Source organism: Eptatretus burgeri, chromosome 17, assembly GCF_056783735.1.
Source record: "Eptatretus burgeri isolate ZD-2024b chromosome 17, Ebu_testis_v1, whole genome shotgun sequence".
Taxonomy (NCBI): Eukaryota; Metazoa; Chordata; class Myxini; order Myxiniformes; family Myxinidae; genus Eptatretus; species Eptatretus burgeri.
The window spans coordinates 18,301,046-18,326,306 of NC_140977.1; the positions used below are offsets into that span (position 1 = coordinate 18,301,046).

General features: G+C 45.0%; 1 protein-coding gene across 1 annotated transcript in view; it reads right to left on the bottom strand.

Annotated features, from left to right (window-relative positions):
- The window catches only part of LOC147009455 (uncharacterized), a 39,134-nt gene extending 14,973 nt beyond the window's left edge, over window positions 1-24,161 (bottom strand). The window contains exons 1-4 of the mRNA XM_085861974.1: window positions 23,930-24,161; window positions 18,866-20,045; window positions 18,317-18,485; window positions 13,519-13,629 (exon numbers count right to left, since the gene is read on the bottom strand). Of these exons, the coding sequence (XP_085718100.1) occupies window positions 13,519-13,629; window positions 18,317-18,485; window positions 18,866-18,967 (382 nt within the window). The 5' untranslated portion in view covers window positions 18,968-20,045; window positions 23,930-24,161. The remainder of the gene's footprint in view (window positions 1-13,518; window positions 13,630-18,316; window positions 18,486-18,865; window positions 20,046-23,929) is intronic.
- Between the last annotated feature and the right edge of the window lie 1,100 nt (window positions 24,162-25,261).

The window sequence follows — 25,261 nt, forward strand, 5'->3', positions numbered from 1 at the left end:
CTAATTATTCACGCGGGCAGACTACCGAGAGACTGTACCTCAACGGGGACGCTGGGAAATGAGCCGCTTAAGCAGCTCGCTCCGTTTTGGGATAACCGAGCGGGGTGTTATCGCGACTCCCATTGGACCCGATCACTTTATCGGCTATTTAAAAAACCAACTATATTCCGAGTGCAATATGGCAGTTCAATTAGGGAAAGAGGACGCAACGAACGGGTTACATTTAAACAAGCACATTTATTCCACACAACACATATGCAGTCATGTATCAATCAATGCAAAACACGCATGCAGTTATGCAGTTATTTAAAGCAAATGCGGGTAAGAGACAAGACGTGAGCACAACAAAGAGCTACCACCGTCTATTTATTATGTACACACTTATGCAGTTCAACTTGAAGACATGGTGCCACAACGTTCATACAAAGCAAAGAAAAACCCCAGGACAGACGAGGGGCAGACTGGACCTCTTGGGTCTTTATAACATGGAGTCGTGTAGACCGCAAAGGCTCCGCGAGACCGGGCTGGCTACCTTCACCTCGCTGGGGCGACCCGCGACGTCTCGTCTCCACGACCCACGGTAAGGTACGGCACGGCAGGCCACGTGCCTTGGCTACGCTACGCTCCGCTCTCTGCCCACCACTCCGATACGACACCCTCCTCTCATTTCCACACTCCTCCACAACCTCCAGCACCGACTCAGAGAGAAAGAGAGAAAGAGAGAAAGAGAGAAAGAGAGAAAGAGAGAAAGAGAGAAAGAGAGAAAGAGAGAAAGAGAGAAAGAGAGAAAGAGAGAAAGAGAGAAAGAGAGAGAGAGAGAAAGAGAGAGAGAGAGAGAGAGAGAGAGAGAGAGAGAGAGAGAGAGAGAGAGAGAGAGAGAGAGAGAGAGAGAGAGAGAGAGAGAGAGAGAGCCTCAGAGAGAGAGAGAGCCTCAGAGAGAGACCGAATCAGAGAGCGACCACGACCTGCAGACCTCAACCGCGCGTTCAGCGCGCTCTTATATAACCACGGCGCCTCGCCCCCCCCCCCTTCTCGGCGCGCGGGGTAAAATTCCAGGAGAGTTTGGCTCAGCTCTTTTGGTGTGATAACCGACATTCTTTTTCTTCCTCCCCGCGTCTCTTCCGCACGTGTTTTTCGTTGGGGGGGGAGGGGGAGGGGTGAGGCCGTCGCCCGTTCTCTCTCGACGAATGCCAGGCTTCTCACAACCGTGCTGAGGTGGCAACATGGTGGTGGTTACGGTGGTCGTTGTAATGGTCGCGTGGCTGGCGTTTTGTGGTGGTTGTGAGGGTGGTGTGGTTGTTACTCGTGGTTAAGGTGGTTGTGTGAAGGCGGTGGTGGAGAAGGTGGTGGTGGTGGTTGTTGTGAAGTGGTTGATGAGAGCGATGTTGGTGGTGGAGGTGGTGGTTGTGAAGTGGTTGGTCCAAAATAACGATAGTAAAAGAAAAATGGCTAACTCAAAGATCACAGCCCGGGTGAGACGAATAAGTCCCATTAGACAACGGTGGGGGAAATCTATCTGAACACAGACTTCTCGGCATAACTGACTAAGGACCTATATGGTGTTCTGCGAACTTCCACAGCCGTAACACTACCCCCCCCTTTTTACAGACTCGACCCAAGTCGTCGAATTTTCGTGTGCCTTCATGTTTAAGTTTCCCCAAGTACATTTTTTCTTCAGATCCCTGATTGCGACATTTAGTGTATTCGTGTCCCAAAAATAAATAACCTACGGGCTGAGTAACTAACTAAACAAACCCACTCATGCAGACGACTTAAATAAAATTGCCGGCGCTAAGACAGACATGCCGGGGGCGCACTCATATGTACAGTACATCTTAACCTTAACTTACAAATTTTACACTAAACCATGGCCCAGGACTGATGGACTCTGTGGGGAAAAAGGGCACATAGCAAAGTCAGTCATAGTTTGTGAGGGTGAGCGCCCCCGCAGCTGAAGGTCGGATGTCTTCGGGGCCTGTTCAAAAGGCCCCGTTGTCTGTCACAAAAACCTTTTCAAGTCTTCAGCTGCTGAAGGCAACTCACCCCAACCCAGCGGCTATGCGCCATCCCACAGGCCATTTTTGAAGCAGGGAGCCAGGCTGCTCACACGCAGTCTCTGGCTCGTGAAACAAATGCAGGTGACAGGTAATATGGCCGGCTGCACCAATGCAGTCCTAGGCCTCCCCCTTGAAATGAGCGCAGTGAACACAAACGGTGCACAGGCTGCACCAATGCAGTCCCCGTGTGTGGCTGCCTGCAAGGCAGTCCCTGCAGAACACTGGATGGTACTGACGCAAGCAAACACAAGCATATGAGTGGATGGTTGGATGGATGGAACACACGGTGCATGGGCTGCTCAATGCAGTCCCGTGATGCGGCTGCCTACAGAGCAGTCCCTGCAACTCGCGCGATGATCCTGGCGCACATGGTGATGGAGAAATGGAGAAAATGCAACAAAGGGGTAGCAGGCATGGGGTCAAGGCAAAGGCAGGCAAACAAGGCATGGCAAGGCCGGCACAGGCCGTTGTAACAAAAACAGGCCGGCAGGTGAAGCTGACCGGCTCAGGCCTTGTAGTAAAATAGGCCGGCAGGTGAAGCTGACCGGCACAGGCCTTGGAGCAAAAACAGGTCGGCAAGTGAAGCTGGCCGGCACAGTCCTTGTTCTGGAGGTTCGTGGAGGGAGTGCGGTGGTGCTGGCCACTTGGAAGGCGGGCTCAGACCTACCCTACTGTCTCCCTCCCAACCTATCGCCTTTGCCTGTCTCTGTCCATACCCACTCCCTTAATTTGCAAAAAATCCACCCAATTTAGCCCCATCTTATTTTTTTATTATTATTTTTTTTCCTTTCCTTTTATAAATCATCTCCCTTTATCGTCTTTGTCCGGCTAACCTACCATGTCACCTAGCCTACTCCCAACCCCTATGTTCCCTTCCTGGAGGGGAATAAGGGAGAGCTAGCATCCTGTCCCGAAGCCCACTCAAGCCTCAGAATAGCCTCCTCAGATTTCAGTGATATTTTTACCGAAAGTGGGTCCAGCGGCCCGCAACGAGAGCGAAAGGATGGTTGGTGCGGAGGGGTACACTTTTCTATCTACCCTAAAATTATTAACTTTAAACAACCCCGGGGCTTTCCAAAAGCGCCTCTCGCTTAATCTACTGGTTCTATCAACCAAGATTCCCATCGCCTGTATTGGTGTCCTCACAATTTTGGGCCTCGTCCTCAAATTTTCACTTTGTGCCCTTGCACGGTCTCATGGCTGGGACGCGTGGCTCCCTTGGCAGGAACTACCCTCTGCCGATTCTCCAACTATGTCACCCCCGGGCCCTGAAACTGTCTCCGAGCCTACCAGCTCCCTAAAACTGGGGAGTGCCCTCCTCGGCTACTCCCCCTCGACGCTCACGTGGCAGGCTGGCGCCCTGGGCCCCTTCCCTGGGTGCCCATGCCAATGCACTGCCCACACGGCCAATGGTGCCCTGGGCCCCGCATCATGCGGGCCCACCCGTACCCACGACGCTATCCCAGCCCCCCATGGACCCTTGGCCTACCGCGGCCGACTAGCCCGGTGCCCGGGGTACCCATTAAGCAATACTCACCGTTCGCAGCCACGCTCCCAGCCCGTCAACAGGACTCCTGCACCCCTCCAAATGGGTTTCGAGCCTACATTCGCACCAACAGCAAAACGACCTCCATTTTGTCAATTTGTCTAACCCACTAACTCACTTTACACTGACCCCGGGGTCCCTTGGGTGGGAATCACTCCTCCCCCCAATCACTCATCGCACCATGCATACCACATTCGCTCAATACACAATCAGGCCCGCTGGCCCTCACTCATTCACCAAGTACATTTTCCACTTCTTTTCACTCCATCGCTGATCACTGCCATTCCTCTCACTAAATCCCATAACTATCTCGTGCTCCCTCGTCATTTCTTACAATACAGCACGTTCCTTTTAACATTACGTAGCTAAGCTATGTCCCCACTACACACTCAAAGTATGTCCTTGTCTCCAAATATTATTTCCCATATTCCATCCTAAATCTGACTAAAATCCCTCTAACTAATCCATTCCACGGGCTCCATGAGGACTTATCCCTGCCCCATGAAGCCGGTCTAACTAAACTAACCCTTCCCCCCAACTAGTTGTATCCTGTGCCCCGGACAGGGGGGTCTCCCACCGCTTGCCCAGGGAATCCTGTTCAGCCAAAGTGAGGCTTGCTTTTTTTTTCTATGCGTGCACCAGCGCGGCAACTCACAACCTGCGCTTTCTCCCCGTGACGTCATGGCAGCTGTTCGCGCACCTCGTCCTTTCTCGAACGGCAACATCCGGAAAGGATTCCCCTCCTGCTGGATTCCAACCATGCAGCCACGACGTCACCCTGCGCATTAAAAACAAGCCTCGCGTTCTGAGGGGTTCCCCACGCTAGCACATGTGCTCTGCTCATCAGAGCTTTGCAAACACGCTCGCGTGGAGAACCCGTCCGGTCCAAATTCGTAATCCAGCCTACCTTCTGGCCTTCCGCGGGATTGGCTAACATCCACCGCGTGCGTTTACGGACCAGATATCACTTGCGCAAGCGCACATGCGGCGGCCTCGTGCGTAGCACAGCACAGACCCCATGTGCGCTGCTGTGCAAATCCAGCACGGTCCCCAAAACAGCAAGGGCCGCTACTCGGCCTTTGTCCATTGTCGGGCACCGTCTTCGTCACACTCTCGCGCACAAACTCCCCCGTGCCACGACGCTCACACACCGCACCATGACAATAGGACATGCGGTTGCGTGTTCCCGCATGCCGACCGTCATCTTCCTCACATACAGCGACCTCACACACGCTGTCTCTCCTCTCACCCACGGCCTTTTACTAAGGCACTCCTTTTCACCCACGCACACCATATTACTCACACACAACGCCTTTCACTCTCGCTATGCGCGCTTTTCAGCACACATTTCGCCACACTCGTAAACACACATACCGAAACGATCACGCTGGGGATTCGCGCTACCTCAAGCTCTCCTGGGGTCTCCATACTCCCCAAGCTCCACGTGCACCCTTCCACAGCACTCGCCCCCTCTACCTCGTTCGGCATGACCGGACCCACCTGGTCGTGATCCGCTTCAAGGGAGCATAGCGTCTCCCTCCATTCCTGATGGAGGCTATCCGGCTACTTGCACCGGGTCACGACACATTCCGCCAGCTCCCCCTCATTGTCCCTCGCTAACTCCATGGGTGTGTGCTCGTCTTTCACCCCGTCTTTATCGTGTAGTCTCTCCTCTACTTTTTCTATCTCCCACATATGTTATTTATTCTCCTTCCCACGTCTCCCTTGGCGTCACCTCTACCTCCTTTATTATTCGTTTTTCTTCCTGGCTCCATTTTCCTTTCCATTTGAGTCGTTCTTCCTCCCTGAGCCTCTTTAGTTGTTTGTTTTCTTTCCGGAGCTTTTCCACCTCCGTGGACTCAAATTTTGCTGTTTACTTGAGTTGGTTAATTTCAAAGTCATTTTTATCTTGCCAAAACGAAGTTTTTGCAAGATATGTTAGTCAGCTTGTATGGTTTTTTTGGGGTTTTTTTGTCTGCAATCACGTATAAAAAATTCTGCAGAGCACAGTTATCATCGGAAATTTTTGTAACTTCGCATATCAGAGGCCTATAGAGGTCCCTTTCAGTGCACAAAATTTTGAAGGTCAAGGTCAAAGGTCAAGGTCACTTTGGCGCAAATCAGGGGAGTCGACAAAACCATTATTTTTTGAGTAATTTTGATCGGATCGTCTTCAAACTTCATGGGAATATAGTTCATGGTCTGGCGCTCAGCTGATTGATTTTTGGCGGCGATTGGCCTTGACCTTCATGGTTAGCGCCTGAGGTCAAACATATTTGACCCCAAGGTCAAATTTTCAAGTTTTAGGAACCATATCGTGTAGTACCTCAAATTGAACACCTCGATGAGTGCTTTATAGATATGTCAAGCTTGAGACATTATGACGTCATTTGGTGACGTTATGAGGCAAACGCATATTTTTCATGGTTACTCTGTAGAACGATTCTCATCGGAATCTCTCGTAGGCATATATTCCTCAAGGAGTCGCTCCTAGTGGATAGCAGCTCTGTTCACCTCAGTGTGACCTTAAAGAAGTCACACGTGGTCACTTTTTGGCAAGATACGGGTCACCCTGCGGGTGACATTGGTTTTTTATCTTTTTGTTTTCTACTCCACAGTCTCTCATGTTCTTCATTCTACAATCTCATAGTTTCTTTCAATTGGTTGATTTCCTTTTCCTGTTTCATTCGTCATCTTTCACGATCTCCGCGTACTTCAACCTTGCTCTCTCCTTTAGTCATTCTTGTCCTTTTTGTTTCTTCCTCCACCGTCTCTCATGCTCTTCATTCTCCAATCTCATATTTTCCTTCAATTGGCCGATCTCCTTTTCCCGTTTCATTCACCATTCTTTCACAACCTCCGCGTACTTCAACCTTGCTTTCTCCTTTAGTCGTTCTTCTCCTTTTTGTTTCTTATCCCACTGTCTCTTGTTCTTCCTTCTCCAATCTCATTGTTTCCCTCAATTGGTTGATCTCCCTTTCCTGCTTCATTCCTTGTTCTTTTGTTTCTTCACCCACTGTCTCTCTTGTTCCTCATTCCCCAATTTCATCGTTTCCTTCATTTTGTTGATTTCCTTTTCCTGTTTCATTCATTGTTCTTTCACTATCTCCTTGTACTCCAACCTTGCTTTTTCCTTTTGCTGTTCAGTTTCAAATTCATACTCTTTTTGTTTTCTATTCCACTGTCTCTCCTGTTCCTCCTTCTCCAATCTCGTTGTTTCCTTCGATTGGGTAATCTCTCTTTCCTGCCTCATTCGTTGTTCTTTCACTACTCTTTCTTGCATCTCATTCTTTAGTCTCGCTTTGGCTTTTAATTGTTTGATCTGCACAGTGTGGTTCCTTAACGTTTCATTCTCCGTTCTCTTCCTTTCCTCACTCAACATCCTCAGCTCGTTTTGTAATCCCATCTCTTCCGTAACTCAGAAGCTTTCTTTTCTCATTCCTTTCTCGTCTCCAGACCTCTTTCACATTCTTCCTTCCTCATTTCGTCCATTGTCTTCCCGTATTCCTTTAGTTTTTTTAGATATTTCTCTCTTCTTTTTATCTTCTGTTCTAAGCTTCCTCTTATCTGATCGCCTGATCTTATCTTTTTCTTCAGTTGTTGCAATTTCAAATCGTGTTTCCGTTTTTCCTTTTTTAGCTTTGTTTTCCATTCTTCTTCCAAGTTCTCTCTATCCTGGGAGTTACTAGTTTGCTCTTCCTCTATTCTTTCGTTCAGTTCGCTCTTCTCATGTTCCAACCTTCGGGTAAACCCTTCCTTCAGTTGTTTCAATTTCAAATCGTGTTCACATTTTTTCTTTTCTCGCCTTTTTTCCATTTTCCTCCAAGTTCTCTCTATTCCAGGAATTACTAATTTGCTCCTCCTCTATTCTTTTGTTCAGTTTGTTCTTCTGATGTTCCAACTCATGGGTACTCCCCTCTACTTTCCTCATTTCTCCCTGTAGTTCTTTGAACTGTCTTGAATTTTCCAACAATTCTTCCTTCCTTTGCTCCAGAGATTTCTCACCTCTTTCTATCTCCTGTTCCAGGCTCTCCCTTATCTGATTGCCTGATCTTACCTCTTCCTTCAGTAGTTTCAATTCCCGTTCGTGTTCACATTTTTCTTTTTCTAGCTTTTTTTTCCATTCTTCCTCCAAGTTCTTCCTATCCCGAGAATTACTAATTTGCTCCTCCTCTTTTTTTATTCAGTTTGCCCACCTTTTGTAACAAAAACCCATGCAACCAATCTACTTGCGTCATTTCCCCACGTAGTTCCTCAACTGTGCTGGCTAATTCCTCATTCAGCTCCCAAATTCGTTCCTGTGCATCGGCCAATTCAGTTTGCAATGTACTGCCGTCGCCCTGCCTCGCCTGTCATGCCCCCGAGGTTTGAACCGGTGGGTGGGAGCGCTTCCCCCGCCGTGCAGTGCAGCTCGTTGCACTATTAATAGCGGCCCGCTCACGCCTCGTGCCATGCTGAGGTGCGGCCGCGCCGCCATCTTGCGACTCTGAGTTTGTTTGCCGGAAAAGTTCCTGCACAGGCCGCTCCCACTGACTACTATTCGTGGTGCGGTTATAATAATAAAACGGAGAACCAGATACATTGGATCGCCGTATTTCCCAACCTTCTGGTACAGGTCTAACCCGTATGGCGATGGCGTCCTCGACCATGGTTTCTAACATTTCTAAATCTATATCTAATACCCCCTGTTCCCGTTCGCCTTGAAATGCCATTTTGCGCAGCGGAATTAATTTTAAAAAACTCGTAATTTGGGGGAACAGGGGGGTCGCTCTACACACCCTTGGTCTGATTCCCATTCATTTGGTTGGAGGCGGGATGGTTTGTTTCCCGCTCGCTGACACCAGTGTTGTGGATCTCCGCCCGCCGGCGTGTGAGCGACCGCGTTTAGCCAATTGCGGCCGTCTCGCCCACCGAACGGACAATCCAGTCGCGGCTTTCCGGATCAACGCCGAAAACCAGCCACGGGTGTGTTTTTAAGCACACCACAGCCTAGTCAATATTCTACACGCGCGCGACAGGGTCAATCGCCGAATTGTCGATATACCTAATTATTCGCGCGGGCAGACTACCGAGAGACTGTACCTCAACGGGGCCGCTGGGAAACGAGCCGCTTAAGCAGCTTGCTCCGTTTTGGGATAACCGAGCGGGGTGTTATCGCGTTTCCCATTGGACCCAATCACTTTATCGGCTATTTAAAAAACCAACTATATTCCGAGTGCAATATGGCAGTTCAATTAGGGAAAGAGGACGCAACAAACGGGTTACATTTAAACAAGCACATTTATTCCACACACAACACATATGCAGTCATGTATCAATCAATGCAAAACACGCATGCAGTTACACAGTTATTTAAAGTAAATGCGGGTATAAGGGACAAGGCGCGAGCAAGACAAAGAGCTACCACCGTCTATTTATTATGTACACACTTATACAGTTCTACTTGAAGACATGGCGCCACAATGTTCATACAAAGCAAAGAAAAACCCCAGGACAGACGAGGGGCAGACTGGACCTCTTGGGTCTTTATAACACGGAGCCATGCAGACCGCAAAGGCTCCGCGAGACCGGGCTGGCTACCTTCACCTCGTTGGGGCGACCCGCGACGTCCCGTCTCCATGAACCATGGTAAGGCACGGCTTGGCAGGCCACACGCCTTGGCTCCGCTGCGCTCCGCTCTCTGCCCACCACTCCGATACGACACCCTCCTCTCTTTTCCACACTCCTCCACAACCTCCAGCGCCGACTCAGAGAGCGACCGACAGAGAGAGAGGGAGACTGCCTCAGAGAGAGACAGACTCAGAGAGCGACCACAAACTGCAGACCTCGACCACGCATTCAGCGCGCTCTTTTATAACCACGGCACCTCCCCCCCCCCCACTTCTCGGCACGCAGGGGAAAATTACAGGAGAGTTCGGCTCTGCTCTTTTGGTGTGATAACCGACATTCTTTTTCTTCCTCCCCGCGTCTCTTCCGCACATGTTTTTCGTTGGGGGGGGGGGGGAGAGGTGAGGCCGTCGTCCGTTCTCTCCCGACGAATGCCAGGCTTCTCGCAACCGTGCTGAGGTGGCAACGTGGTGGTGGTTACGGTGGTCGTTGTAATGGTCGCGTGGTTGGCGTTTTGTGGTGGTCGTGAGGGTGGTGTGGTTGGGCGCTTGTGGTTAAGGTGGTTGTGTGAAGGCGGTGGTGGAGAAGGTGTTGGTGGTGGTGGTGGTTGTTGTGAAGTGGTTGATGAGAGCGATGTTGGTGGTGGAGGTGGTGGTTGTGAAGCGGTTGGTCCAAAATAACAATAGTAAAAGAAAAACGGCGAACTCAAAGATCACAGCCCTGATCACATGAAAAATTCCCATTTGACAATGGTGGGGAAATCTATCTGAACACAGACTTATTGGCATAACTGATCTAAGGACCTATATGGTGCTCTGCGAATTTCCACAGCCGCAACAATATATTGATTACCAGATGACCCATGAACCCATTGGGTTTCCGTTGCGACAGCGGTTGATGAAAAAAATCATTTCAAGAAAAGAAAAAAAAGATAGCTCCAGCGAACTATGCCACTGAGGTTGTTTGCATTGATCAAATACTCCCGAAGAGTACTTGGCTGAATCGGGAATTTATTTTTTCATAATTTTTTTCATTGCCCGATTTGAACGAAACTTGATCATGTGCGTCAATGTGAAAAAAAAAACGGAAAAAAGAAAGTCGAAGAAATTATTGTGCGTAATCTTCTAAACACCATTTTATTTATGAATGAACACGGAATTATTAGATCAAAATGGTGATGTTTATTTTATGCTTACAAATAAATAATTCTTTGTCTGTACTAAATGTTTGAGATTTTAAAATAAATCATTTCAAGAAAAAAAAGATAGCTCCATTGAACTATACCACTGAGGTTGTTTGCATTGATCAAATTCTCCCGAAGAGTACTCGACTGAAACGAGAATTGATTTTTTTTTTTCATTGCCCGGTTTGAATGAAACTTGATACTGCACACCACAGGAGAATGGTGAGTAACGTGGCCCTAAAAATGTTGGGCTATCATGTACCATTTTGGCTGTATTTCGGGAACATACATACAAGATGAGAATTTTAGTAATATGTCTAGATAATATGAGGATGAGAACAAAGGCAAATCACGATTTTGAGAAGGACTTTCACAAGATGATGAATTATTCTGTATTTGGTAACACAATAGAAAATATAAGGAATAGACAAAATGTAAGACTTGCTTCAACTTGGGAGCAGGCAGAGAAGTTGATAAATAAACCAAACTTTCAAAGAGTAAAAATATTTCCAAATAATTTTTGTGATGTTCATTTGAATAAAGAGAGTACAAAGATGGATAACCCGATTTATGTGGGAACATCTGTTTTAGATCTTTCAAAATATTTAATGTATGATTACTTTTTTAATAATCTAAAGAGGAGATATGATGAGAATATTGCATTGCTGCTATATATGGATATGGATAGCTTCATCCTAGAGATAACTACAGGTGATGTTTACAAGGATATGAAAGAAGATGAAGATATTTATGATGCAAGTAATTATGATCTTAATAACCTGCTCTTTTCGAATAAGCATTAAAAGGTTATTTGTAAATATAAAGATGAATGAGGTGAAAAGATACTAAGTGAATTTGTTGGTGTTCGATCAAAGACATATGCTTATTAATACTTAACTAGAGGGTGAAATGAATTTCACTGACAGGTCAAAAGAAGAGAGTATTAAAAGAGACCATGAACTTTCACCATTGCCTTGAAAGTTCATGGAAGAGAAAATATGTTTATTGAGAGATGAATCTTATTAGAAATTATAAACATGAAATATTCTCAGAGGAGGAGAAGGAGGAGATTGGGACCATACTCTGTGCAGAGCGTTGGTGCTGCTTAAGCAGTCTCCTTGGCTAATGAGCACAATCCTGGATGGGTTGCCACTCCGATGCAGTATACCAGCATGCTGGCACTCATTTTGCCGATCTTGGAAGGATGATAGGCTGAGTTAACCCCACCTGGTATTAATTCAACAGTGAGTGGGATTTTAACTCAGGACCCTAGGATCCAAAGACAACCACCCTAACCATTAAGCCAACACCAGGCATACATTCTCAGAGACTGTTAGTAAGAAAGCTCGAACAGCATGTGAACCTCTAACATCACAGAAAGCTGTGAACCTGTTCCTCATGGATAGGCATTCATACATGTAAAGTTTCACCTCGATCTGTTCAGCCACTTCAGAGAAGAAGATTTTTGAAGGTTAAAAAACAAACAAACAATAAGGCTGTGGAATCACATGACCGATGACATCAAAAAAATTTCTGTGGACTATTTTATCCCTAGATGACCCTCAAAACTTTTCATACTGATCAGATGGAGCATTCCACATATGCAACTATGATGTCATAATGAAGGCACGTATGACATCAATAATAAATTTTAAAAATCACACTTATTCCCCATGAGGGGGAATTGGCATGTGCCAAGTTTCGAGTTTTTCCTTGGTGTGGTTTCAGAGATAGAGGTCCAATTTTTTTCCAACATGGCTGCCACACCATGTGACCTATGATGTCATAATTATTATTAAAACATTCTACGTGAGTTGTCACTCCAATGGTGAAAATTTTGTCTCCATCTGACAAGCAGTTGCGGAGAAAAATACGAGAGTTCTGTGCGGACAGACAGACACAAATGCAATACCCTCTCTTTCGGCGATTGTAATGTTTACATTTGCATGTAAAGTTGAAACCCGTAACAATACAATTCACCTTTAGAACTTCGTTTCTCAGATCCAGCTTGAGTACCTTTATTTTAGAAATGAAATACTCGATTATTATTTATTGATGGTTTTCATGAACCTCATGCAAATGTTTCCTTAAATATCGTATTTTATTTATTTATTACATCTGCATTATAAAAATTTTTTAATCGTTTTTTTAATTAAAGGACTGAAATGTCAAGTCTGTCTGTCTCTGTGTCTGTCTCTCCCATCTCTCGCTCCTGAGTAACTGAGCCGTATCTGTCTTGTGTTTAGAGTTAAGATAACAATGTGTAAGGGGTTCTTCTGTGGTAGGGGAAAGAGTGTTTCTTTGTGACACTACATTTTATAAATATGTGTCATTAATCACTGTATAAACTTTCCAATCCTGCTCAATTATGTTTCCTTTCTTGTCGTTGGTGAGACAAAACATGCAATAAAATGAAATAACCCCATTGATTTCCTTCGCGAGATTAACCAACATCCAACCTGCAGTTTTGCTCGGCCGAAAGGTGTGAAGTCAAAAGCATGGCCAGCATTTGGGAGGGGCGAAATCACCGGGAAGGTAATGCGAGATTTGGTGTGGGGGCCAGACCAGATTTGGTCACCTCAACGGCGTCCGTGGTTGCATCGCAACCCGTCAGATCATGGAGTTACCCATGCTTGTCAGATTCAGTGTCAAAGGATCCGCAACAATGTGTGTGTATATGTCTTTAAAAAATGTGATCTCATAAGGCCGAATTTGGTTGAATTGTACTCGCCCGACAAGGCATCAAATTTCACAATCACCTCATGCCATCCACTCCCCCACCCATAATATTGTCCACACCATTGAGCCACAACTAAGCCTGGTTCCCTTCCCTCTCCTCTTCCTGCCCCTCCTTCCTTGCTTGTGTCCAACTGTGGCCTCAATGCCAAATTGTTAATTTGTTGCCTCTTTTCAGAACACAACAAGGTGCATAATTATTGGTTAAAATATTTCACCGAATGATGAAAGGGATAATGGATGTTTGAGACATTTATCTAACATCGTGGCAATTTCTTAAAGCAATGACATCAAAACTTAGGGTATTTTTCTCAACATCATTAAAATGGCATTGTCTCAACATAATCGTCAAAATGTCCAAAGGAAAATGTAGAGGCATTGATAGAAACCTTTATGAGGATAGCTCTTGAAGAAAGAAGATTCAGAGTCATTTTGTTCTTGTTGATCCAGGTGGACATCAATGTCGTGTTCAGTTTTCACTTCCACTTTCACAAATGAATCTGGAAAAGGTAACTTTTATTCAATGAAGGCAGTCATGTCACATTCCATACTGTTAAAATAGCTAAATACATATTGCATTAAAATCATTGATTTGAGGTCTTCCTTGAAGAGAGAAAATAAAACATTTCCCCACGTGCATAGCGTAGTGTCAAAGCATTACATTCTGTACAAAATGCTTGTGACCCAACCACAACTTCATTGGGAATTTCACCACCACCCAAAATCACAACCATCAAAACAGTCAAGAAAAATGTGGAGAACCCAAAATAGAGAAGGTAATCTCCCAAACCTGCATCGATTGGCAAATCACATCCAACTGTGATCCAACATGTGATGAGTTGTTTGTTTGTTTTTTTTGTCTCCAAAGTCAACCCTCATGGAAAACTAAATGACAGAGTGTCAGCTTAACAGAATGACTAATGCAGAGAATGGAATGAAGATGGCAAGACATATGACCGAGGGAAGTGGAAAGGATCAAAATAGTCAGCAATTGGAGGAAAGCTCAAGAATGGGTTTGGAAAAAATGTGTTGATGAGCAATTGCATTGAAGCACTGGACTGGCAAGATACCGAAGAAGAATGCACAGATGACTGAGCTAGCGAGCTAGCCCGAGTTCAAATCTCGACCCACTTTTTACTGCCATCCTGGTTTCTCACATGCAGTGAATTCATCCATGCATCCATTGCTGTCCCTCAGATGAATATTAACCTGTGTGCCGTCTGCTAACATTCATTGGTGGACATTTATGATCCCATGTTGTCTTTCAGGAAGAGTAGGCGAGTTGATCCTGTACCCCTGAACAATTACTTTTTAAAATCCTGTTCCAACCTGCATCAGCAACAAACTCAGACTTACAACAATGCTGCAAACCAAAAGCGAAGTGTTGCATTCGAAATGAAGATTGAAGGACCTGAGTTCCTCCACAGAACAGTGTTCCCTCTACACTGGCGCTGACGATTCACCAATAAGTAACAAAACCAGTCCATCAGCTGATGTCAATCTGTGGGATTGGGGTTTTCATACTTGTGCTCCTTCAAAATGCCTGCACCTGTGGAAGAACTTGGGTGGAGCTTGAAACAGAAAAGGTGATATATTGTGGAGCTTTTCTTCATTAGTTTATTCAGTCTTCTTTGACTCGAAGGGAAGATTGCTGACTATCTATCTAATCCTGTCTCAGCAGTGGGGAGGATTGATGAAGTGAGAACCATTTGGTTCTTTCCTCCAATGAGAGGTGAGATATGTTATTTGAGCTTTTAATATACAGTCTGTGAATTGTAATGGACTTGGACTCCCAAACAGCCAGCATTAGACTGCTGGAGAATAAATATCAACTCCGATGCTATGGTATTACTATTTCCACCGCACGGCTGTTTCAATGAATGCAGTTGGCCTAACTTGGGGAATGTTTCAGATTCAGACTGGTCACTTCAGCTTTAACATGCTGCTTCTGCTCTCCCAACAATGGAGGGAGGTCCTCAATGTCACAAGTGAGATCAGGGCCATCTCTCGAGACATACATCGAGCTTCCTATTCAGTTTGACACCCCACGTTTTTCTTCAAACTCTCTGCCTGTGGCATCCAAGGCCACCTCCACACAGGGCTTTCTGACTTCCTCTACTCTCCTAACAAATGCGTGCATCTCGACAGAATCCTTTCATTTCCTGTTCCTGTCAAGGCTGGAGTGCCCCAAGGCAATGTGTTACGCCCACTCCTATACCTTTTCAACAACCTCTCTGACTCACTGGAAAATCCTCATGATCTCTTTGCTGACAACTCCACCCAAAACCACGGCATCTCTCAGCCTTCAGAGAGACAGGACTTGATAGAATCACAAGCTGTTGAAACACTTGGAATATGTCTTTCAAATGAGATAAATCTCACACTCCTACTCTCTCTCACTCTCTCTGTCCGTCTGGCTGTCTGTCCACAAGGAACATCTGGCAAACCCTCTCATCTCCTTTCTTAACAATCCTCACTAAGAAGTTCAGACATGGAAACTTTTGGGACTTACTATCAGTCATGATCTTTATTGGGGAAACCACATTTCTCTGTTGGCTTCCAAAGCCAGAGTGGGCATCATCCATTTTCAAGGTTCTTCCTTAATACATCTGAACTGTTATCCAGCAACATGGCCTTCATTGGCAGCATGATGGAGCACTGCTCTCCCCTCTCGGCTGGCACCCCAACCTCATCATGCTCACCTTGATGCTGTGGAAACCAAGGCATTCAAGATTATAGGAATCTCCCACAATGAAGCCGAGTCAATGGGCCGATCACGTTCACATCGAAGAAAGGTCAGAGGTACATCTTTCTTCGACTGTCTCCTTTCTGGTTTTGCATCTACTGCTCTTTCCATGCTTTGTCCCCCCACCTCCCTCCCCAAAGTTTCTGCAGGACACACCAGCAACCCCTTTCTGTTGAAACTGCCAAAAATCCAGAATAATGCTTGCCTTCCCACTTTTGTTCCTCTTTTTTCCCACCTATGGAAAAAACTTCCACATTCTCTTCAATTTCATTCTTCCCTCCAAGTGTTCAAGATATCTGGTCACCACAATCTGAGATCATCCCACATCCAACCATGATATTTTCCACCACAAATGACCCCATTGCAAATCACTCACTTAATCCAGGTCATTGTGATTTCCTGCCTCTCCCTCACCTCAACATTTGTTCGTGAGTTGTTGGTTGATTTGTTATTTTTCTCTTTCATCCCTGCTTTCCTTTTCCTTTCTTCATATGTTTCATTCAACTTGTGTGCAGCTTGTTCACTCTGATGTGTCATTCTTCCCTCTTCTTCATATCATTCTCACTTCCAATCTACTATTGTGGTTTCTCCCTTTTCATTCTGCTCTTGTTCTTCCACAAGCCTCTACAATATTGTTGCGGTATTCGCGCCCGCCGGCGTGCGACGGCCACGTAACTCGAATCGCGGCACGTCGCCCACCGGACGGACAATCCAGTCGTGACCCTCTCGGACTAACGCCGGGAACCAGTCACGGGTGGACCTTTCGGTCTCACCGCGATCGAGCCAATCAGCCCCCGCGTGGGATAGGGTTGCTCGCCAAATTCGACCTACCTAAGTACCCACGCGGAGGGTAGACCGGGCGATCGCACCTCGCCGCAGGTCGACTTCGGACACGGGCCACTTAAGCGACCCGTTCCGTACTATCGGGATAACCGAGCGGTGTTATTCGTCGACCTCGACGGTTCGATTAATTATCGGGCGTATTCAGCCCACTACCAACCCTTTACGTGAAGCAAGATGAGGATTCAATGAAAGAAATGACGAAGCGAAGCGGGAAACAGTTCAACACAAAGCACATTTATTCGCGGCACACGGGAAGCACACATTCAATTCCACCAAATGCACACAGAAAAGACACAATGTAATTTACACAAAAAGCAAATGTAAAAGCGAAAACACAATGCAGAGCTAATACCGACTACCGAGCACACGGCAACACTTATACAATTCTACTTCACAGACGGCGCCGACAACACATACCCAAAACCAAGGAAAGAATACCCTCAAGGATGAGGCGGGCCTGAGGCCGAGACCGGGTCGCGCCTACCCGTCTGGTGATGAGACGCGGAGCGGCGATGGTGCCTCAACTCCGCGGGCCTCGCGGACAGTGTCTGGTAGGGGGTGGGAAAGGGGCCCCCTTGGTCGCACTATCTCAGCGCGGGGGGAAACAGGAGGGGGTTGCTGATGCTCGGGGTATAGAGGATTTTTATTATCCCGCGACGAGCGTCTCCACCTCGGCCAGGTCGCGCTGTCGGCCTCCCTGGGGTGCAGCTCCCGACGCGAGCACCCCCTCGTCTGGTGTCGCTGCCTTTCCACAGCTCCGTCCCCTCCGTTCTGACTCCAACGCACACGACGACCAGCTCCTTCTTGCCAACTCCACCGCCCGCGAAGTCTTGACTCTCTGTTTCCGACTCTCCTACTCTCCTACTCTCCGCCTCTGGACTCTCCTACTCTCCGCCTCTCCTACTCTCCGCCTCTCGACTCTACTGGACTGACGAACACGGTCCTTTTATCAGCCCCGTAGCTTCGCCCTCTCGTCTTTGACCCCCTCCCTTCGACCTTTCACCTCGCTCCCCATTGGCCCGAGAAAAAGTGGGCGTGAAGGCTTTTTGATCCATAAATTTGCATATATCGATCGCCCTGGGGGCAGGGCCAATTCGCCCCTCGCTCACCGATTGGACGGCAAAAAGTGGGCGTGTGTCGTTTTTGATCCGTTTTTGAAGCACAAAATCCGTGATTTTGTACACGCTGTTCGGCGCGCGCCCTGCACGAGTCCAACACCGGTACCCACAGCGGGGCAAGAACGGTGGCGATGCGACGGTTGCGAGGTGTGACGGGAAGGTCGTGGCGGTTGTGGTGAAGCGGCGTTGTGGTTGGTGGTTGATGTTGTGGTTGTGGTGGTAATCATGGCGGTTGGTCCAAAATAAAGATAGCAAAAGAAAAACGGCTATCCTGAAGAGTCGCAGCACGCATAAATGACATGTATTCCCACTAGACAACGGGTTTGGGCCTAACTACACATGTACTTACCGAGATACCTCACCTAAGGGACCTGAATGGTGGTTTGCGAATTTGGTAACCACAACAATATACACAAAAAATAAAACTCGGCACAAACAAACACAGATCTCATCAGAAGTGATGTAAATCAAACAACTCACCATTCAGCTGGTTGCTTTGCTCCTCTTCCAGGCCAAAGGAATTAACATCCTCAACTTTTATGTGCAGAATCTCATAAGATTCTTTCAGCTCCTCAATCTTCATTTCACACGCGAGCAATTTGCTGTTCCGATTCCGGCTGCACACGACAGGAATCCTTCCACGAACCAACTTGAGCACAAATGGTGGGTGAAGATTGAAAGAGGCAGTAAAAATATCACTCTTCTTGATGTTTGTTCCACCCTGATGTCGCTTGTTCCCATTCAGTACCTACATGTAAAGTACCTGTGCACTTGAAATCTTATCCTCTGCCCAAATCAGTTAAAACACCTTAAACATTCATCACACAAAAATGCACATTCTTTGAAACCACGAAAAAATAAATTGGACATGTTGCAGATTCTTAAGACAAGACTGTAATTGCAATACATATTAATGTAAATTTTAATTTGGCCACATATGAATCATAAAAAGTTTTCATATTCACTTAAAATCTGAGCCTGTTCAACAATTTTAGGATGAAGACAGTCATTGTTGAGAAAGCTACACACCCAAGCAGTTGAGGATGAAGGCTCAGAAGATGAAATGGATGCTGATTCACTTGGGATTTCTTTGAAGAACTTCATAATGGAGACTTGAGTGGCTCCCTTCATTTTTCTGTTTGTTGACTTCCTTGTAACATTTCAGGACATTCTCCATCTTCCTCGGCATCTTAGAAATTATAATGCAGTGGGGATATTGTTCATCAAAGATGGCCATGCCTTCGACAAATTTGGAACCTTTAGCCATGACCTTCATCGTGAGGGTTTTAACAGGCTCAACTTCCGACTTGATTCCAGTTCCTCTCTGATGCGCTCCTCCTCCAGAGCCAGAATATATTCATTACCCAGCTCCTCCCTGTGCTCGTGAAGCAAATCCTCAACATCATCTTTGTCGACCTCCTCAAATCCCACTTGCAGGGCCATGTCCACAACCTGTTGCCTTGCTTTGCTGACTTCAGCCTCCATCAAACCTCTAAACTCAATCACTGCCTCAGGCCAGAGTTGATGGAGATTAAGATGATGGAGATGAAAATGTGGCTGGCCATGCATTTCCAATTAAAGTCCAGTTTCATCGGAGTTAAACACCTGGCATTGTGTGTGACCTCCATCCGCAATCACTGATTTGAAGACAGCTGGAAATTGTTTGGCAGCAGCTTCCCCAGTCAACTTGAGAGTGTGGAATGCATGGTGACTCTTGAAGCGCTCGAACCACACATGAATGGAAGCAAAAGGCATTGGATCATTGGTTAGATGACCATACAAACTCCTCGCCTTCTCTCGAATGATCATTCCAGAAGTGGGCATATTCCACTAGTTCTGCGCTCTCTCCACGTGATCAGCATCTTAGCAATTTTCTCAATAGCATCAGGTCAAGATCTTGCAGTTCTGGTAACACTGAGATTTGTTGTTGTCCGAGCGCTCTTCCGGATTTTATGACGATCGTCATGAATGGTTATTCATCAATGAATTGCTCACCTCCATCAAACCAATCACAAAATGTTAATTTCACCTCCAATGAATGAGACTATCCTTCTTCTTCACTTGATCATTATCTCCATTGCAATTTGTTACATGCTTTGCAGCCAAAGTTTTGGCCGCTATGAGCGAACGACTCCCTTGGAATGAAGGGGCACGAACGACTCGCACAGAATGGCAGCGCGCTTGTTGATGTAGATGAATTAAATCCATGCTGCAGCAAAAACACGTTATCAGAACACATGTTATAAGAGGGTCACCCGTTAGGGTTAGGGTTTGATTCCATGATTTCGTTTTTATCTGCAATTGTTTATTTGTTCTCTTCTTCAATTTCAGAGTAGAGTATATTGAAACTTTAAACTGCTTCAATTTCAATAAAAACTGGAAAAATGGGGGTTTCTAAAACTCCGGACCGGTAGTGCGTGTGTGTGTGTATATATTATATATATATATATATATATATATATATATATATATATATATATATATATATATATATATATATATATATATATTAGGGTGTGTCTAAATTTTGAAGTTTTGAAATTAATACTGGCCAGGTTGCCATTGTGTGCCGCTTGAGAAAAAAATGATATATGCCAATTTATACGAAAATCAGAGTATATTTAGAATTTGCTCAAAGCCCAGAAAGATTTACTACATATAGCAAAATGCGCGATATTGTAGCTTATTTTAATTCAATGCTAAAACATCCAAACAATGATATAAAACACACAAACAGAACAGTCACTGTATAAAATGATCTAAAAACAAATAAAAAACAATCACTGATTAAAGTTATCAATTCCCTTCACTTCAGTGGCCTTCACTGATTTCAGGAATTTGTTTCTGTGGTACTCGAGCATTTGTAGTACAAATTGTTTTTCTTCCTCATTGCGGACCAGGGCTTCATTGAAGGACTGCCATAGAGCGACTCCTCTCTCTCTGCCAAATAATTTGTCACTCGTAGGGCAGAAATGATGTTTGTTGCCTCATTGTATGATTTGTTTGCCTCCCATTGTTGTGGGTCTTCTTCAAGAAAGGTTTCATCCAGTCCCAGGATCTGGAGCAGCTTGATGGTGGAAGTGGTAAGGAAGTCGGGTAGTGCCATAGTAGATGGATCTTTTATGGGAGGAAGCCTTTTTGGGGGTTCATCAGATCCCTGGTTATTGTGCATGTTGTGGACCATGCAGCGCTTTTCATCGACAGTGACAGAGTCACAGAAAAGGCTGAGGCCAATCAAGGTCTCCGACAAATACCACAGGTGTCTGGAAAATGCAGTCAAATCAGCATTTGAGACTTCCTTGTCTGGGTAGCTATGCAGTGCCTTCAAGAATTGAAGATCATTCCTTGGGGCTTCGCCGGCTGATGGACAGGTGAACCAGTGTTTAACATAGGTAGTGGTCACAAAAAGTGACACTTGAAGTAAGTGCTTCCACACCATGCGAGAGTGGGATTGTACAGATGCCCTCGTTGTGCTCTGGCGCTGTTGGATGTGGAACTGATGTCTGAAAAGCCACATCTTGATGGCATAAATGGCACGTGCCATCCAACGCGCACGGTGAACTGCCCCTGGGTACCTGAACCTAATTCCCTTTGGTTGAGTAGCTCCTAGGAAGATGACTGTTAACTGCAAGAGCTCTTCGTAGTCATCTCTGGGGTGCTTAGTATTCAGTTGCTGCATGGCAAAGGTGATGATACTTTCTCGAATATCATCTACATGCTCTGATACATCTACATCATCCAAAGCTGTGCGATACTTTGATTGATCAATGTTTGGCCAGAAATCACGGAAATGACTGAAGATTTCGATTTTTGGAGACCGAAAAACATCATACAGTGAAAAAACCTTTTCCAAAACAATTTCAGACATGTGATGTCGACAGGCAAGGTTCAGAAGATCCTTTCCTAACTCTGTTTCGAGTTTTATGCAAACGCCGCCCTTTATACCTGTATTACTTGCAGTTGTGTCGAAACATCAGGCCACAATTCTTTTCTCCAGTTCCCAGCTCATCTCAGCCATACAGGCCTCTGCCATAATGGCAGCAGTGCCGGAATATAGCTTGGGGGTGGCAAGAAGCTTGGTTACCTCCTTGCCAGACACCATAATAGGAAGTCGATCCACAGACAGTTGTTCAGTTCCTGTGTAATTGGGCATTATCTTGCCATCCCAGTGCAATGTTAGTGGAACGAGTGGATGAAAAGATTCACGAATCTCGGCTGCTAGAGCTGCACGTTGAAATTTTCTTGCTCGTTGGACTGAAGAAGGACTGATCATCAGTTCACTAACTGGTGCTGTAAACTGATCGGACATAGCCATGGCAGAAAAAATATAAGTAGCATTCGTGCTGCTGGTTTTGGTGTGATCTAGCGCTGCTGCAACTTCACGTGTAACTACAGAGATTTTTCCCCTTTTCCGCCGCCGTGATCCAGAAGATGTTGAAGGTTTCTTTGGTTCTTCTTCTGAGCTATCTGCAGATAATGCTGTTTCCTCAGATGATGAATCAAGCACTACAACATCTGTCACTGCTGCTGAGCTTGCATGATGTTGTTCCTCACACACTGCAACTGCTGCTGATCTCGCCAGTGCTCTCTCTTCTTGCTTTGCAAGTTTCACGTCAATTCCTGCAATCGAACCATGTCATCCTTTTTCACGCTGAGCCTTCAAAAACTGCCAATCCTCTTCTATCTTGATCATCGTCATGGCCTGTTCATGTGCAATATCAAAGACATTGTCCAAAGAATCCCTGAAAGCATCACGCTTTCCCTCTTCTGTCGCTGACTTCCTTGTGATATTTTTTTTCAGGCCCTGCCATTCCTTGTGAAGACGTCGTAGCTGATCCCAGAGATGATTCTTAGCCCTAGTTGGTATCCGTGCTCGTTCCCAAATTTGTAGGATCATTGTGACCGTTTCCTTCACACTGTCATTTAGACTATGTTCTTTCTGTATATGAAAATCAAACAGCACCTTGAGCACCTCTCCTCGTGAAGGTAGCTAAGCACAACTGAAGTGATTTTGTGCCACCAATAAACCAAATCTCAGTCTTTTTCTAGTTAACTTCGCCATTTCACCTGCAAACAGCCAAACATTGAATGGAATAAGCATCACAAAGATTACATCAACAGGCAGTCGAGATAAATAATACAAAGCTGTATGCTGCAGCCAATGCCCTGCGATATAAAATTTTGTTACAATTTATTGTGAGCTGTCGGTCGAATGTGTGGTGCTGCTTTGCACTGTCAGGCTTCGCAGGCTCGATGTGCTGTGCATTGTGCAGAACTGTCTTTGGAGAGGGTAACTCAAAAACAAAACTTAAAATTAATAATATTTATGTTTTATCTATTTTGCTTTGGTGTGTCACTAAAAAAAAATATTATGGGTGGCCACTGGCCACAATGCCAGTAAACACAGCAGTGACCGGCTTTGAGCGCAACTGTGTATACCTTTGGTCTCGTTGAGCAAGTCGTAAATATTGTGCTATCATGTTTTAATTCTGGATATGGTGTTTTTGTATAAAGTGGCACAAAAATTTTACCTGGCCGATATAAAATATCAAACTTAAATTTTTTATGTAGTCATTAGACACACCCTCATCTATATATATATATATATATATATATATATATATATATATATATATATATATATATATATATATATATATATATTCCCACTTAACTTTCGAAAATAAATATTGTGTATCTGTATTAATCAAAGCTCTGCCTTTATATTTACAGATTTATTCTTACATGAAAAATTATGTATATAATACATACATAATAATATATACATAAATATTATATATATATATATATATATATATATATATATATACATAATACATACATAATAATATATACATAATTTTTCATGCAAGAGTAAATCTGTAAATATAAATGCAGAGCTTTGATTAATACAGATACACAATATTTATTTTCGAAAGTTAAGTGGGAATGCGGGAGGGGACGCCCAATACCCTTGTACCAAAAACTGCTGATATCTCGTGAAGAAACATGTTATAATCTGTATCACTTCGTTTAGTGCTACTCACGAAGATGTTTAAAAAAACGAGAAATCTTCACAACACTTCTACTCACAACTCGCTTCAGGAAATGTTTCTGTCGCTCTGCGTGTCCTAGCAACACGGATCCCCGCTTGAAACTCGCACGACTCGTATTCTTCTTCCTTAATTCTTCTTCTTCTTATATGTCGAATTATATACTATTACATCTCCCGAATCCCTCTCGATCGTTATCTCATTCCCACTGTGACGTGTATAACACCAGAACATTTCTTCAAGCCGACAATCCCATTAGACATCGTTCTTCACAAAAAATATCCAACGGTGAAAAAAAAAAAACGAGGAAAAAGAGGTTCTGACACGCCAAGCTGGACGATGCACCCCGAACCGTTGGTATTTCCCACAGACTTCCGTTCACCAACGAGACTGCACTGCCCCCAGTCAGCGCGTGCAAATCAGATGGTCACGTGACGAGGTTTGTCCGCTTTCACCATTCCGAGGAACCGAGCTCATTTCTTTCTTTCTTGTTTGTCCGGGCGATATCTCAAACATCCTTGGAGCTTGGAAGCTGAAATTTGGGGACAAAAGAAGATGTACTTTGGCAAAAACGTTTTTTTTTAACCTCCGCCACCGAGGGTGAAGGAGGTTATGTTTTCACCCCTTTCTGTCTGTTTGTTTGTCACCCACATGTCACAATTTTAAACCAATCTTCAAGAAACTTCACCATATGGTAGGGTTTGTAATAAGGAGGAAGCCTATTCATTTTGAGATCAAAAGGTCAACATAGGCCAAAGGTCAACTTCGGTGGGATTTCTAAAATCCTCAATTTTCCTCCGATTGACTTGAAATTTGAAGAGGATATATATTTCAGGTCACTGAATTCAATCACCAATTATTTTGGAGGTCCATATCAGCCAAAAGGTCAACATAGGCCGAATTTCTAAAATTGTCAATTTTCATCCGATTGCCGTGAAATTTGAAGAGGAGTTGCATATTTGGTCATTGAATTGAACCACCAATTATTTTGAGGTCAAATTTGGTTTATGCATTTTGCAAGTATCGTGCTCTGCACAACGTCTTCTTGTTTGTTTGTTTGTTTGTTGCTTGAAAATCGAAGATTTTTCAAATATATTGGTCAATTGATTTTGTTATTCTGTCTGTTTGTCTGTCTGTCTTTGTTCTCTCCGCTGTCTTGGCAATATCTCAGGCACGTTTTGAGCGAGGAAACTGATATTTGGACACGATTGTGAACAAGTGGTTTGGCTGCAAAGGGTATTTTGATTTATTGATTAATCAATTAATCATTGAATTACTTCATTTTCAAAAAGTTACAGATTCGGACCCATATTGACCCCGAAGACTCAGAAGACCGCAAGGACCCAAAGTCCCCGAGAACTCAAAAGAACCT